The sequence below is a fragment of the Ahaetulla prasina genome, chromosome 4, assembly GCF_028640845.1.
Source record: "Ahaetulla prasina isolate Xishuangbanna chromosome 4, ASM2864084v1, whole genome shotgun sequence".
Taxonomy (NCBI): Eukaryota; Metazoa; Chordata; class Lepidosauria; order Squamata; family Colubridae; genus Ahaetulla; species Ahaetulla prasina.
The window spans coordinates 109148596-109160957 of NC_080542.1; the positions used below are offsets into that span (position 1 = coordinate 109148596).

Here is a 12362-nt window from a genome sequence, read left to right on the forward strand (position 1 = left end):
GTCACACACCTGGGATCTCTTTCGCATCACAAAGGATATGTTTAAAACTATGGTTGATCGTATTAATACATTTCTATGAATGTTGCTTTTTAAATGTAGCCATTGATGATTGAAAGCTGCAACCATCCAACTTTGTGAATAAACAGGCTGAAATAAATGGATGCTATTAATTTGACTTCAACTTTGGCTTGAAGATTGGAAATGAACTGAGATTTTAGCATTGTTACTTTTTGTGTGAAGATGTTTTAAGTCCACAATCAACATGAATGTAATGCTCAATGTGCTAGCCTGAACTTCCAGGAACTGTGTTGTACAGATAGGGAAATGTGAGTAACTGGATCACAAAAGCCTTGGCAAGGTGAAAAATGCACCGAGTAGGGGATATTTCTGATTTGGATATTTCCAAAGAATACATTGGTTTTGAATGTTCAGCAGCCAGGATCATACAACATGCTGAGGCACAGTAATGCTTGAGCTGATACTGTTAGAGGCTCCTACAAGGTATGACACTTTTCAAGTGACTGAAAGTGGAAAGTAGAAAGACATTGAAACATATATAGGAGCAGCTAGTCCTGGGCAGTATCAATTCACTTTCACTCTCCAGATCATTCAAAGTTGGGCAGAGAAATATCAGGCAATTTGTAGAGTCACTTGGTCCTTTCACTTACACATTCTTCTTTTTCCTGGACATAATCAGAACCTTGGCTCCAATGGCCCTATTTCATATCACTACACTACTTATGGTTATTGCAGGTGAATAAATGAGAAAGTGATCTCTAGAAGGTCTAGTAAAAAGACATGGGTTACACCAAAAATATGATTCCTTGCTCACATCTGGAATAAACCAAATCCTTTCCTTCATGCTGCTCAGAAAGAATACTTTACGCAGTGTTCATCACAAAAGGTCCTAAAGAACATGATAGCTAAATGTTGTCCTTCCAGACTTTCCTGGTTGCACTTCTTAAAATATCCTTATTTCTAGTATATCCATCCCTAGCCCAAACGAGGTAATACAGAAGTAGAAGGAATCTCCAGGTGGGATAGGTGTGCTTCTCTTACCTGCACTCTTGTTCTGCGCCACATAAAGGCAAGATCTGAGCCTTCATGCCCCGCACCTTATGAGGGGCGTGTTGGGCGGAGCTCGGCTCTGGAAGGGCCACGGATGAGGGCAGGCTGGGCCCCCTATAGGTTTCTCGCCCAGGGCTTATTAAGGTCCTGAAACTGCCTGCTTCTTGGGACTGACCCGACTCTTGGCAAGCAAGAGTGAGGCTGAACTGGGGTCGGGGGTGGGCAGCTGCAGGTCGTTGTTGGGGTGGCTGTTGGGCTGGCGTTCGTATGTGGTCAGCGCCGCGCCGCTAAGCCAGCCCCCGGCTCACGTTACACACTCCTGTATTTATAACTTCGGCGAGGCGCTTCCCCCTCCGAGCATTAGCGGGACCACCTCTGTTCCACTGCCTGAGAGCCCCGAGCGGCCGCTTCTTGAAACATCCGAGCAAAGCCACGACCGGGATTGGTAGCCAAGCGCAGGAGATCTGGATTACACCCGAGCGTCGCGGCGCGCAGCCACCGGCCTTAGAAGTGGCTGGGAGGAGAGGGGAGGACCGGGTCGCTCCTTATCCTCCGGCGGGCGTTCTCTGGCAGTGGGGTGGCCGCTCGGAGCCCTGTCGCATGCCATGGATCACACGCTTTTCGGCTGCCTGCGCAGTCCTCATCATCCCCCTGGCCAGGGCTTGCACCCATTCTCACAGTCTGCGCTTGCCCTGCACGGCCGCTCCGATCACATGTCCTACCCGGAGCTCTCCGCGTCCTCCTCCTCTTGCATCATAGCGGGATACCCCAACGAGGAGGGCATGTTCGGCAGCCAGCATCACAGGGGCCACCACCACCACCATCACCACCACCACCATCACCAGCAACAACAGCAGCAGCACCAGCAGTCGTTACAGACCAACTGGCACATCCCGCAGATGACTTCCCCGCCACCGCCTCCACCGCCCCAGTCCGCCTCATCCAGACACAGCCTGTGCCTTCAGCCCGACTCGGCTGGACCCCCGGAGCTAGCTAGTAGTCCCCCAGGACTGTGCTCGAATTCATCAAGTTTGGGGACCGGCACCCCGGCAGGAGCAGCGTGCGCTCCGGGAGATTACGGCAGGCAAGCGCTGTCCCCGGTGGAGACGGAGAAAAGAATGGGCAAGCGGAAAAGCGACAGCTCAGGTAAAGCCATCTCCCTTGCGTATCTTCTGTCCGGGAAAGTGGTTCTCCCTCTCCCTCCCTCCCTGCCTCCCTCCCCCCCTTTGTGTGTGTGTGTGTGTGTGTGTGTGTGTGCGAGAGAAAGGGAGAGGGAGGGAGGGACGGAGGGGGAGAGAGAGAGAGAGAAAAGGAGAAGAAAAAAATAAAAAATAAAACCCGGCATGGGCGATCCGGCAACTCTGAAACATCTGAAGTCGGTATTGGATTTGTTCTGTTAGCCTCCGGCACATGAGCGCTTGATACCTCGCGTGGTAGTGACAAGACTTCAGTTGTAGCATGCGAGAGCTTAGCCACCGGCCTATCACTACACTAATTAAAAGACTATATTTGGTGCTCCATACCTCAAGATAGAGATAGTCACAAGTGTTAAGGACTTGGATTAGGACACCTTGGAGTTAGGATCCTTGAACTCCTGCTCTAAGAGCTTGCCGAATCCCTGAAATCACAGCCTTCCTAAAGAATGCAGTTTGGGAGCATCTGATATTCAGGTTTATCCTAAACCCAACTATATCTTTTCTTTCTTATCAAGTTTCTACCTAAGGAAAAGGATAGGGATGAATGTATGCTCACAAAAAGTACCATTCCCCAGTTAAGGAGTAAATTCCAGAGTTTTTTTAGGACTTCCCATCTAAAGAAATTCTGGGACATTGGTAGAATTTCTGCTGTAGTTTTATTTTAGTTAGGCTTATAGAATGAAGAAAATAGCATAAATATGCAAATCATTCTACTTTTCAAATGAAGTTGTAGAAATGGATGCCTAGGCCTCAAAAAGTACATAAAAATAATCAAATGAAACTGTATGTGTATAAATATGAGTGTTTGAATCTTCCTGCTCTAAATGCAATTATTTCATGTAATTTAATTTAGCATATTGGCACACTAATTTCACTATACTTGACTTGCTTTATCATCCTTAGTTAGATACTTTTGATTTATATTTGTATTATTAAATATATATTTAAATTTGCTTTTATATATAGTAAATTTTATGTGTGTGTTTGTGTATGTACGTATGTGTGTATCCACATATGTATGCGTATATATTAAAGTATGTATATTTATTTAGAAAAGAATTCCAAGTTTTGATCAAGTAAAAGTCATGATCTACTTTGAAATTTAAAAGTGCAAAACTATACATAGTTATATCTGAATTCTTAGGACTGTTATATAGAAATGTACTTCCTTGACAGTTTAATGCAAAATATTTTGAGTCCTACTCGTTTTGAAACTTATTGTACTCTGTCTTGTAGTTTAGGAAGACAAACTGAAAAGCTGATTTGAATTGCATTTTAAAAACTATGTTACAAAATATACTTTTCTATAAAAATGGTTAAATGGGTAAGAAATCTTCAGGCAGTCCTGGATGAAGGACGTTTCATTATAACACTCCTAAAGGTAAGAAATAGATTTGTATATATGCACACACATCTTCACACACATGCAATGGGATGGTATATAGCTGACTTTAGACAGAAATGTGAAGGATTTCTGTCTATGACAAAAAATAAGAAGGAAGCTGAATCTCTTACTGAAAATTCTATTACTTTAAAAAATAGATGGCTTTTCGAATGGTACATATTTTATCAATTTAGAATTGTTTCAACTATTTCCTGTGTTAATTAGATGAAGAAAACTAGAATTATAGCAACTTTTTAAATTTTAGTATAATTGTCTAGTAATTGACAAAATAAAGCAGCAGGCTAAAGATTTGAAAGAGACATGAATTGGCATTTATTTGAATTATAATTATCTATCAATCAAATAAAAGTAATCATTACACAATTCTATAAAACTTTGGGAGTTAGTTTTAATTATAGTTTAATGCTCATGCTTTACAAAGAAAAAATTCAGTGTGATTAGCTTTCCAATATAAGGTTATAATATCAATTGGCATTCATAGGCATATATCTATCATTTATCTTTCTTATGTAGTATAAAAAATACACTACTATATACTTTAGAAAAGTATTTTTAATATATGTAACTTTGGATTGAAAATTTAAGATAGTGATATTTAAGATAATCAGAACCATATATTTTAATATGCCAAATTTTTCTGCATATATTATGATAAATAGATTATATTTATTTATGTATCTGAATATTTTTATGGAGCTGTATAATGTTTACCATATTTGTATCTTATCATTTCTTATATTTACATAAATATATTTAAAATAAAAGATGTAAAGCCATAAACGTAAGAGTACGTTAATTAAAAAAAACTTTTATAACATAAAGAAATTTTAAAAAAGTTTTACAAGACACTTTAAGTATTGATTTACAGTTGTTGAGAGGAAACAATAGCGAAAATATTCTTTAGTTATTTCTTCCATACGATAATATCTGGTGTTGAATTATTTGTGGAATACATACAATATAAATGGCAATGTGTTTGTGCTTTATAAAACATTGGCATAGATGCTATATAGAAACAGAGATAACAAGGCAGGTCTGTCAGTCACATTGTTGGTTTTAGGCATAGGGCTCCTGACTTAAAAAAAATATATTATTTATTCTCCTGTAGGGCCAACATGATCCCATACAGAAATCTAGGCAGTTCTATAGGGGGACATTGTGGTTTGTGGGTGGCGCAAAAATGGAAAGAGGCTTCAGGTAAGTAATGACAGATAGCCTCAATATATGCAGATAGTCCTCAACTTACAACAGTTAGTTTAGTGATTGTTCAAAGTTACAATGGCCCTGAAAAAAGTGACTTAAGACCATTTTTCTCATCTCCATGGCCACGTGATTCACATTCAGGTGCTTGATAATTGGTTCATATTTATGATGGTTGCAGTTTCCCGGGGTTATGCGATCCCCTTTTATGACCTGAGAAGCAAAGTCAATGGGGAAGCCATATTCACTTAACAACCATGTTACTAATTTAGCAACTTCAGTGATTCATTTCACAAATGTGGCAAGTTGTAAAATGGGACAAAACTCACTTAACAAATTTCTTACTTCTTACTTAAATTTTGGGCTCAATTGTGGTCATAAGTCAAAGACTACCTGTTCCAAGGGTAGAGATTAGGTACCAGGAGAAGAGAAATAGAAAATTATCTTTTCTCTACTTGAGATCTACTTCAGATTTGATAGCTTCAGTCTGAGGATATCTTGAGCTGCTTCTGATGCTGTTTATTCCTGTGAGCATGTCTGTTCCCTGAGTATACTCCTGGGTTGATTACTGATACTGAAAGTGGACATACCTTAGAAGCCAGGGCCCTCTAATTATGCTTCTGTATCCAAAAGAAACTTACGGAAAGCTGAACAAATATAATTTTTAATCTGTCTTATATCAATTTTCCTTGGACAATAAAGATTTCCCAGCATATAATAAAATATAACAGAAACCCAGTAAAGTAGAGTATGATGTCACAGTAAATAATATAGTAATCAAAAGTAACAGACCATTGCTTATATTTTGTTGCCACAAGCTTATTTTGACAAAATATACCCATTTTCTCTAAGATAATGCAACATAAGCAAAAAAAAATGGTCATTTTAAGTAACACATATTGCCTATAATTTCACCTTTTTATTCCAGGAAATATTGTGTAATATTTATAATAATATCTTAAAATATCACAAATGAATTTAAATCTGGTAAAACTAACATCTCTAAAGGGAGATATATGGTTAAGAAATAGGAAATTAGATAATGAGACAGGGAGAGAGGGAGGGACGGAGGGAGGGAGATTATATATATTTTCACTTCTTTATTCTTCCACTATCTACTCTGTTGTTGGAATTCCAAAATATTATTTAGTATATGTCCATCTTCATTATTTTCTTGAGCTGATAATATGTTCTCATCTTCCTTTCATGTGATGCTACAGTTTGTATTAAGGCCACACAGGCAATTAAAAAACTCTGACCCTGCAGCCCCAATTACAATGAAAGGTTGCAAGGCCAATTAAATTCAGGGGGCAATAACATCAGTTTAACAAAATGATGGTTGAAAGGTAAAAAGATTTTAGCATTTATTTTTGATTACTTGTTAAAATATTTAATGATCTGACTATAGATCACAAAATTAAAAAGAATTGGATAGATTTTTAGATACATATATTAATTTTTTTCAAAAATTAAGAAAATAAAGCTTTTCTAAAATTTCGAGTTCTATTGTAATATATGTTGTTATCCCATATTTAAACATCAGATGCAGAGTTTATGTGCTTTAATGTTTTAGATAAATGGGTTATGATTTTGTAATTCGATTTAAGTACAATTGATGTACAGTTTTCTATACTGAAGTAGCCCTAATATAAAAGTCCTATGTTACCTCCAATGGATAGAGATTGTCCAGAAGTAATGTTTGATGGATTATTTTGTAAATATTTAGTGTACTTTCCAAGAATTGCCTTTGAAAAAAACATGTACGTTTAGTGATATAAATGTAGAAGAAAATGATTTGATAAATGTGTGTTAACAATATTTTAGTAACTATCTAATTACTCTCCAAAACATTTCAGTGAGAAAAATGACCTGTATATCTTTTCAAAAAGAACACTGTAACCGATTCATCAAAGTTCTTAAACCTTTCAGCACACTGTTAAGTGTAAACAAGCAAATAGAATTCTTTGTGATTTCCTTCTGGAGAGAGTTAATTTGTTAACGATACTAGGTTTCATTATCAACATGCCTGATGCCTATTGGGACTTGGGGTTCCTATTTCTTAAAAAGCAACTCTCCATGCCGCATGGCGAATTGCTTTTGAACTTTTGTTAGGACATGGGAAATGCTCCTCTATTGAAACAGGAAAAAATTTCCATAGGAAATGTTTTGGTCATTTAAGTAGAGCATTTGGTTCCTGGTTAATATTGGCAGTACAAGCCCTAACATTTTTCATTCCATTTGTCTAAATGGTAGACACCAGTACCAAATGCAAGCTGCTTCTGAAGTCTCTCCAAATTAAAATGCAGTTTTCCATGTGGTGATGGGTGTTGCCTTATCAGAGTTCAAAGCTTTCTGTTCATGGGGGTGTGAGGGGGGAGAAGGGAGGGGCTTTATAGTATATTCTTTTGGAATCATAACAGATGATGATTATCAAAGATGATTTCATATTTATTTTAAAGAATCAGAATAGATACTCCCTTCTGCAGACAGCTAATTTTAAGCTTAATGTAAAAGGAAACAAATCTTAATTATTGCATTTTAATGTATTGTACTTGTTTAAAAAAAGTTAGCTTCCTCCCAGTAATTTAGCTTTAAAATGGAAAGTTTTATTTTAAGAATCACTGGAATTTATCTCAATTATTATGGGTTGGAGCAGGTGTGTTTTAGTATTTATGGCTTCAGTTTATAATCAGCTTCTCCCACTCATAAAAGTTATAAGGCAATAAAAAACAGGTTTTAACTTTTTATTGTAATTATTAAATCCCAGTGGAAAAAATGTAAATTTATTATACATATATATTTCAAAAGATTTGGCTAAAGGGAAATTTCTTAATTGGAAAAGTCAAGGCCAATTGTAGTTTTTCGATTACATAGCTGGAATAGATTCTTTTAAAAGACTGTAGCAATATATATCTTTTTGGCTTCTAAGCAAGACATATTTACTTCTCTTCTCTTCTCTTCTCTTCTCTTCTCTTCTCTTCTCTTCTCTTCTCTTCTCTTCTCTTCTCTTCTCTTCTCTTTTCTCCTCTCCTCTCCTCTCCTTTCCTCTCCTCTCCTCTCTCCATCTTCTAATCTTGTTGATCGATATTGATTATCAACTTGTTCCTGAATTTCATTCAGTTCCATGGCATTCAGAATTTACAACTCCCACCCTGCAAATGATTTTACTTTCCTTGGGTCTATTTGCTTTTTAGAAGGCTATGTAAACTTTCTTGAAAATTGTTTTATTGGAGCAGATTTCAGAGTTACATTATTTTATGGTAAATAGTATATTAACATCTTTTATTATTTGTAAAGGAATAAAGCAGAATATAGCTTTGACCATTAGGATAGTAAACATTTATTAAGCAGATAATTTGGAAATCATTCTTCCTCACTCCTTTTTTTGACATACCTTTTAAATGAAACACTTTATTATGTTAGAACTATAAAAACATTTGCCACAAAATTCAACTTAATAGAATACAATTCAAGACCCAGCTTATTTTCCTTTTACACAAATAATTATGCATTAAGTTCAATGGTAAGTTTTAATTACATAACCTGTGTACCATGAACAGTATGAATCAGTGGTGAAATCTAAATTTTTTTACTACCGGTTCTGTGGGCATGGCTTGATGGGCATGGTGTGGCTTGATGGGTGTTGCAGGGGAAGGATACTGCAAGATCTCCATTCTTACCCCACTCCAGAAGAAGGATAGTGCAAAATCCCCATTTCCTCCCCACTCCTGGGGGAGAATATTGCAAAATCTCCATTCCCCCTCCACTCTGGGACCAGCCAGAGGTGGTATTTGCCAGTTCTCCAAACTACTCAAAATTTCCACTACCGGTTCTTCAGAACCTGTCAGAACCTGCTGGATTTCACCCCTGGTATGAATGATTCTGTTTTCTGAAAGTCAGTGCAGTAACCTAAAATCTTTTCTCTTCTTTAGCACAGAGACAAAAGTCATGTTGATCACCTTTTCCACACATGATTTGGCAGCAAATTATTGATCTGCCAACCCTTGGGAATTTAACTTAGCATCTTGGCCAGACTTGGCAGGAAGATTACAGCTTGACTAGATTAGAAATTTAATTTTAGACCAAGAATAAAGCCATATATTTTACACCAACACTCACTCACACATACAGATGAATACTAGCAGTCAGAAGATGTAAATAGCCTTATTAGTCTTCAAGCTTAAATGTAGGGCTTCTGCTCCTGCCTTCCTGAAATAATGGATGTGGTATAGTATTTGATGGTTTTGAAGCCAAGCAGATAACCACCATCTGTAGCTTGGAATCCCTGGTTCTCATTTCAGATGTTACTCTACTATATCTTAATATGTTCTTGTGTGGCTTTATGTCAGGCCCAAGGCTAGAGACAAGACCACAGAGATCCAATCAATGATGTAATCTTGTTAATTAAATGACATCCACTAAAGATTAATTTTCATATGTCTTATATGTCATTGTTTCATTCCAACATTCATTCATTAAGACATAAAAAGTGGCTTCAAATTAATAATAAGAAACTATGAATTATAAGTATTTACAATAGCGACAGAAGAGGTTTTCTGATTACTTTTAAAACAAGATGATAAAAATAAATTTGTTTTCCAATGAAAGAAATTAAAAACCTTTTACTTCCAAGTTTCACTATACTTTTAATAATGTTGTCAGGATCAAAGTATATCCTGATTCTTTTCTTCACTCCTCTATCCCTTGAAATTCTTTTTGTGAAGTTTTTGACCCATAATTCTTATTACTTCTTCGTTATTTATTGGCATTTATTCCATTAAAAAAGATGACTAAAAATAATAAAGAGCTATGCTTGAGAATAATGTAGAACTAATTTGCTAATATCTTCTTTTATTGTGTTTTTCAACTTCAGTCACTTTCCTAACTCCACAAGCCTGAAGATTTCCTTTCCAAATAGGCGTTAGCTACAGAATCCCTGCAAGATTGGCTACAGAAGCATTTAATAAAGCAAAGAATAAGTAAAGCTGTTTAATTTTCTGAAGAACAAAGTGGAAATTAATATAACAGTTTCCTTTGTTGTGCTCCATGAAATCTTGGCTTTTTTTTCAAGCCTTGTTTGAAGCGGCTTACTTTCATGTGTCCCTTAGAATGTGTTGGACTGCAAACTCCAAGTCAATTGGATGTAAGCAATGGAGACTTCCATGGTATTTAGGTATAGCTGAAATGAGCATATAAATTAAACATTGACTGTTCTACTACTAATCCCAATGGTGCCTTTGGCCTGCTCCCATTTCAGAAAAGCACCATACAATTTGGCAAAAAATAAAAACTCAGTTCCAAAGACTTCTGTTTTAGGAATGAAATGAAGGAAAAATAGGTGTCATGACTGAGTTGCATATGCACAATTATTTTGGAGATATTTTTACAGCTTTTTGTCTAAGCTAACCTGCCTCTAGCCATGTATAAATTACTTGATTTTTATGAATGCTAAATTAATCTTAGTTATAAAAAACCAAATTTCATGGTATTTTTGTGAAATAAAATAATCTTATGAGTATCAGCCTAGGATAGTAAATCATTATATTATCCAAAGACAATAAAAGGATTTCACAGATATTTAAGATCTGCAGGAATCTTATCCATTTGAGAAGTAACAAGTAAAGAAAAAAAACCTTAAATATTACTCTATTCAAACCATACAGATTTACTAATTACAATCATACGCACCATCTTAACTTTATTTTTAAGCAATTATATTATTTGCTTTATGCATTTCCCTTTTTAACAAACACATGTATTTCTCAAAAATCCAACTCCACAGATTGCACTGTTTCTTATTTGTTGCTGTTTTTTAGTAGACTTCCAGTGGCCACCCAGTTACAGTCTGTTTTCAGTCTGTCCAGACTCTGATTTTCTTATCCCATCATTTGCCAAGTGAGACAGAGGTAGGCTGTTTATATCAGTCTGTGCACCTCTGAAATACTTATTTTGGAAGACTTGTAACTGCACCTATGTATCTATTAAATTTCCCTTTTTATGTTAGGCAGGAAAGAATAAATGTCCAGCAATATCTGAAAGACCATGCCATTGAAATATTGTTTTTTGTGATATTGTTTGTATTCACTTTTTTATATTAAACTATTGAGAAAATTATATTTAAAAAATGAATGAAGCTTAAATTCTAATGAATGGAAAAGGTCTCTGCTAAAATTACAAGCAGCAGCTTTGGCCTTTTTTTTTTGTCTTATCTTTAAGAAATCAGACAAGCTGAAACAATGCCATTGAAATTAAATATTTATGACAGATACTTTTAGCCTGGCCCATAAACTAATTCAGCACATTTGATAGCTTCTAGCTGCTATTGTGGTTGTCTACAGTCATGACAGTGCAGGGTTCGTAAGATTTTAAATTTCATTGTTGAATTTAGAGTAAATGACTATGATTATTTATTGAACTGGGCATCTATTTCTCAAATTTAATCTCCTAATAGAAAAGCAGAAGCTAGCTGAATCACAAAAAATGCTGTTAACAAAATTCAAATGAAAATCAAGACCACAACCTTAGGTGATGTTAGAGAAAGACAGAGAGAATCAGCGGAGGCCTACAAAATGGGGAATTAGCCTGGAAACCCTAGTGTGCATAAGAGGAGAAATTCTGACTTCCCCCTTGAATACTTGAACCTTATCTAGACTTACCTAGCCACAAATTGCCAGTCTGAGAAGATTCCTATCTATAGGCTTGAACAATAAAACAGCTTATTGAACTTTTCTTATGTGGATCTGGTTGTTTGTATCTGAGCCGCATATCTGTCACTTGCAGATTTTTCTGTTATTTGGCCTGTCCTAATAAAGTAAAGTTTAATAAATGTTTTGAAAATAATCTGATTACCAGCAGAATTTTTTTGCTTAAAAAAATATCACTACCAAACTAGTTCATGTTCCAGCTTGAAAGGGAGGAATTGTAACCCCACAGTTCAAGATCCTTAGATAGTTCATTCTTATTGTTACCTGATCAATCTTTAATGAATCACAAAGATTAGGAAAACCTGAGTTCTAAGTCTGCCTTCAGCACAGTCAGCTAAGTAACTTTGGGAGGGTAATTCTCCCTCAGCCCTGGAAAGAAGGCAATGCAAACCACTTCTGGAAACATATCCTGGAAAACTGCAGGGACAGGCAGTTACCAGGAATAAATGCTGAGTTGAAGGAACAAGAAAAAATCAGGCAGAAATATATTTGAATGTTAAGTCTAGTATGGATTTCTATCTGTGTAAAATACTGATATTATTCAATTAATTCTGTCTATAGATATGAGGCAAGACTATTTTTTTTTATTCTGATGAAAGTAACATATATTTTCCAAGTGACCAGTTTTACAGATGTTTGGCTGAGACATCGGATTTTAAATCAAAATTAATCTGGATCAAAGATTATTTCCTGATTGGATTTCACTGCTTGCTGCAATCAAATCTTTCATATATAATGGAAAATCAGCAGTTAGCCAAACTTGCTGATGCTTTGCCTTTTCTGAGTGAT

The 12362-nt window shown here is 36.1% G+C and overlaps 1 protein-coding gene across 2 annotated transcripts in view; it reads left to right on the forward strand.

Annotated features, from left to right (window-relative positions):
* The first annotated feature begins 309 nt into the window (after positions 1-309).
* Positions 310-12362, forward strand: part of MEOX2 (mesenchyme homeobox 2) — a 75827-nt gene continuing 63774 nt past the window's right edge. The window contains exon 1 of one of the 2 annotated variants that reach the window (XM_058182038.1): positions 310-2214. In XM_058182038.1, the coding sequence (XP_058038021.1) occupies positions 1674-2214 (541 nt within the window). In that variant the 5' untranslated portion in view covers positions 310-1673. The remainder of the gene's footprint in view (positions 2215-12362) is intronic. The other variant, XM_058182037.1, reaches the window with a different exon arrangement.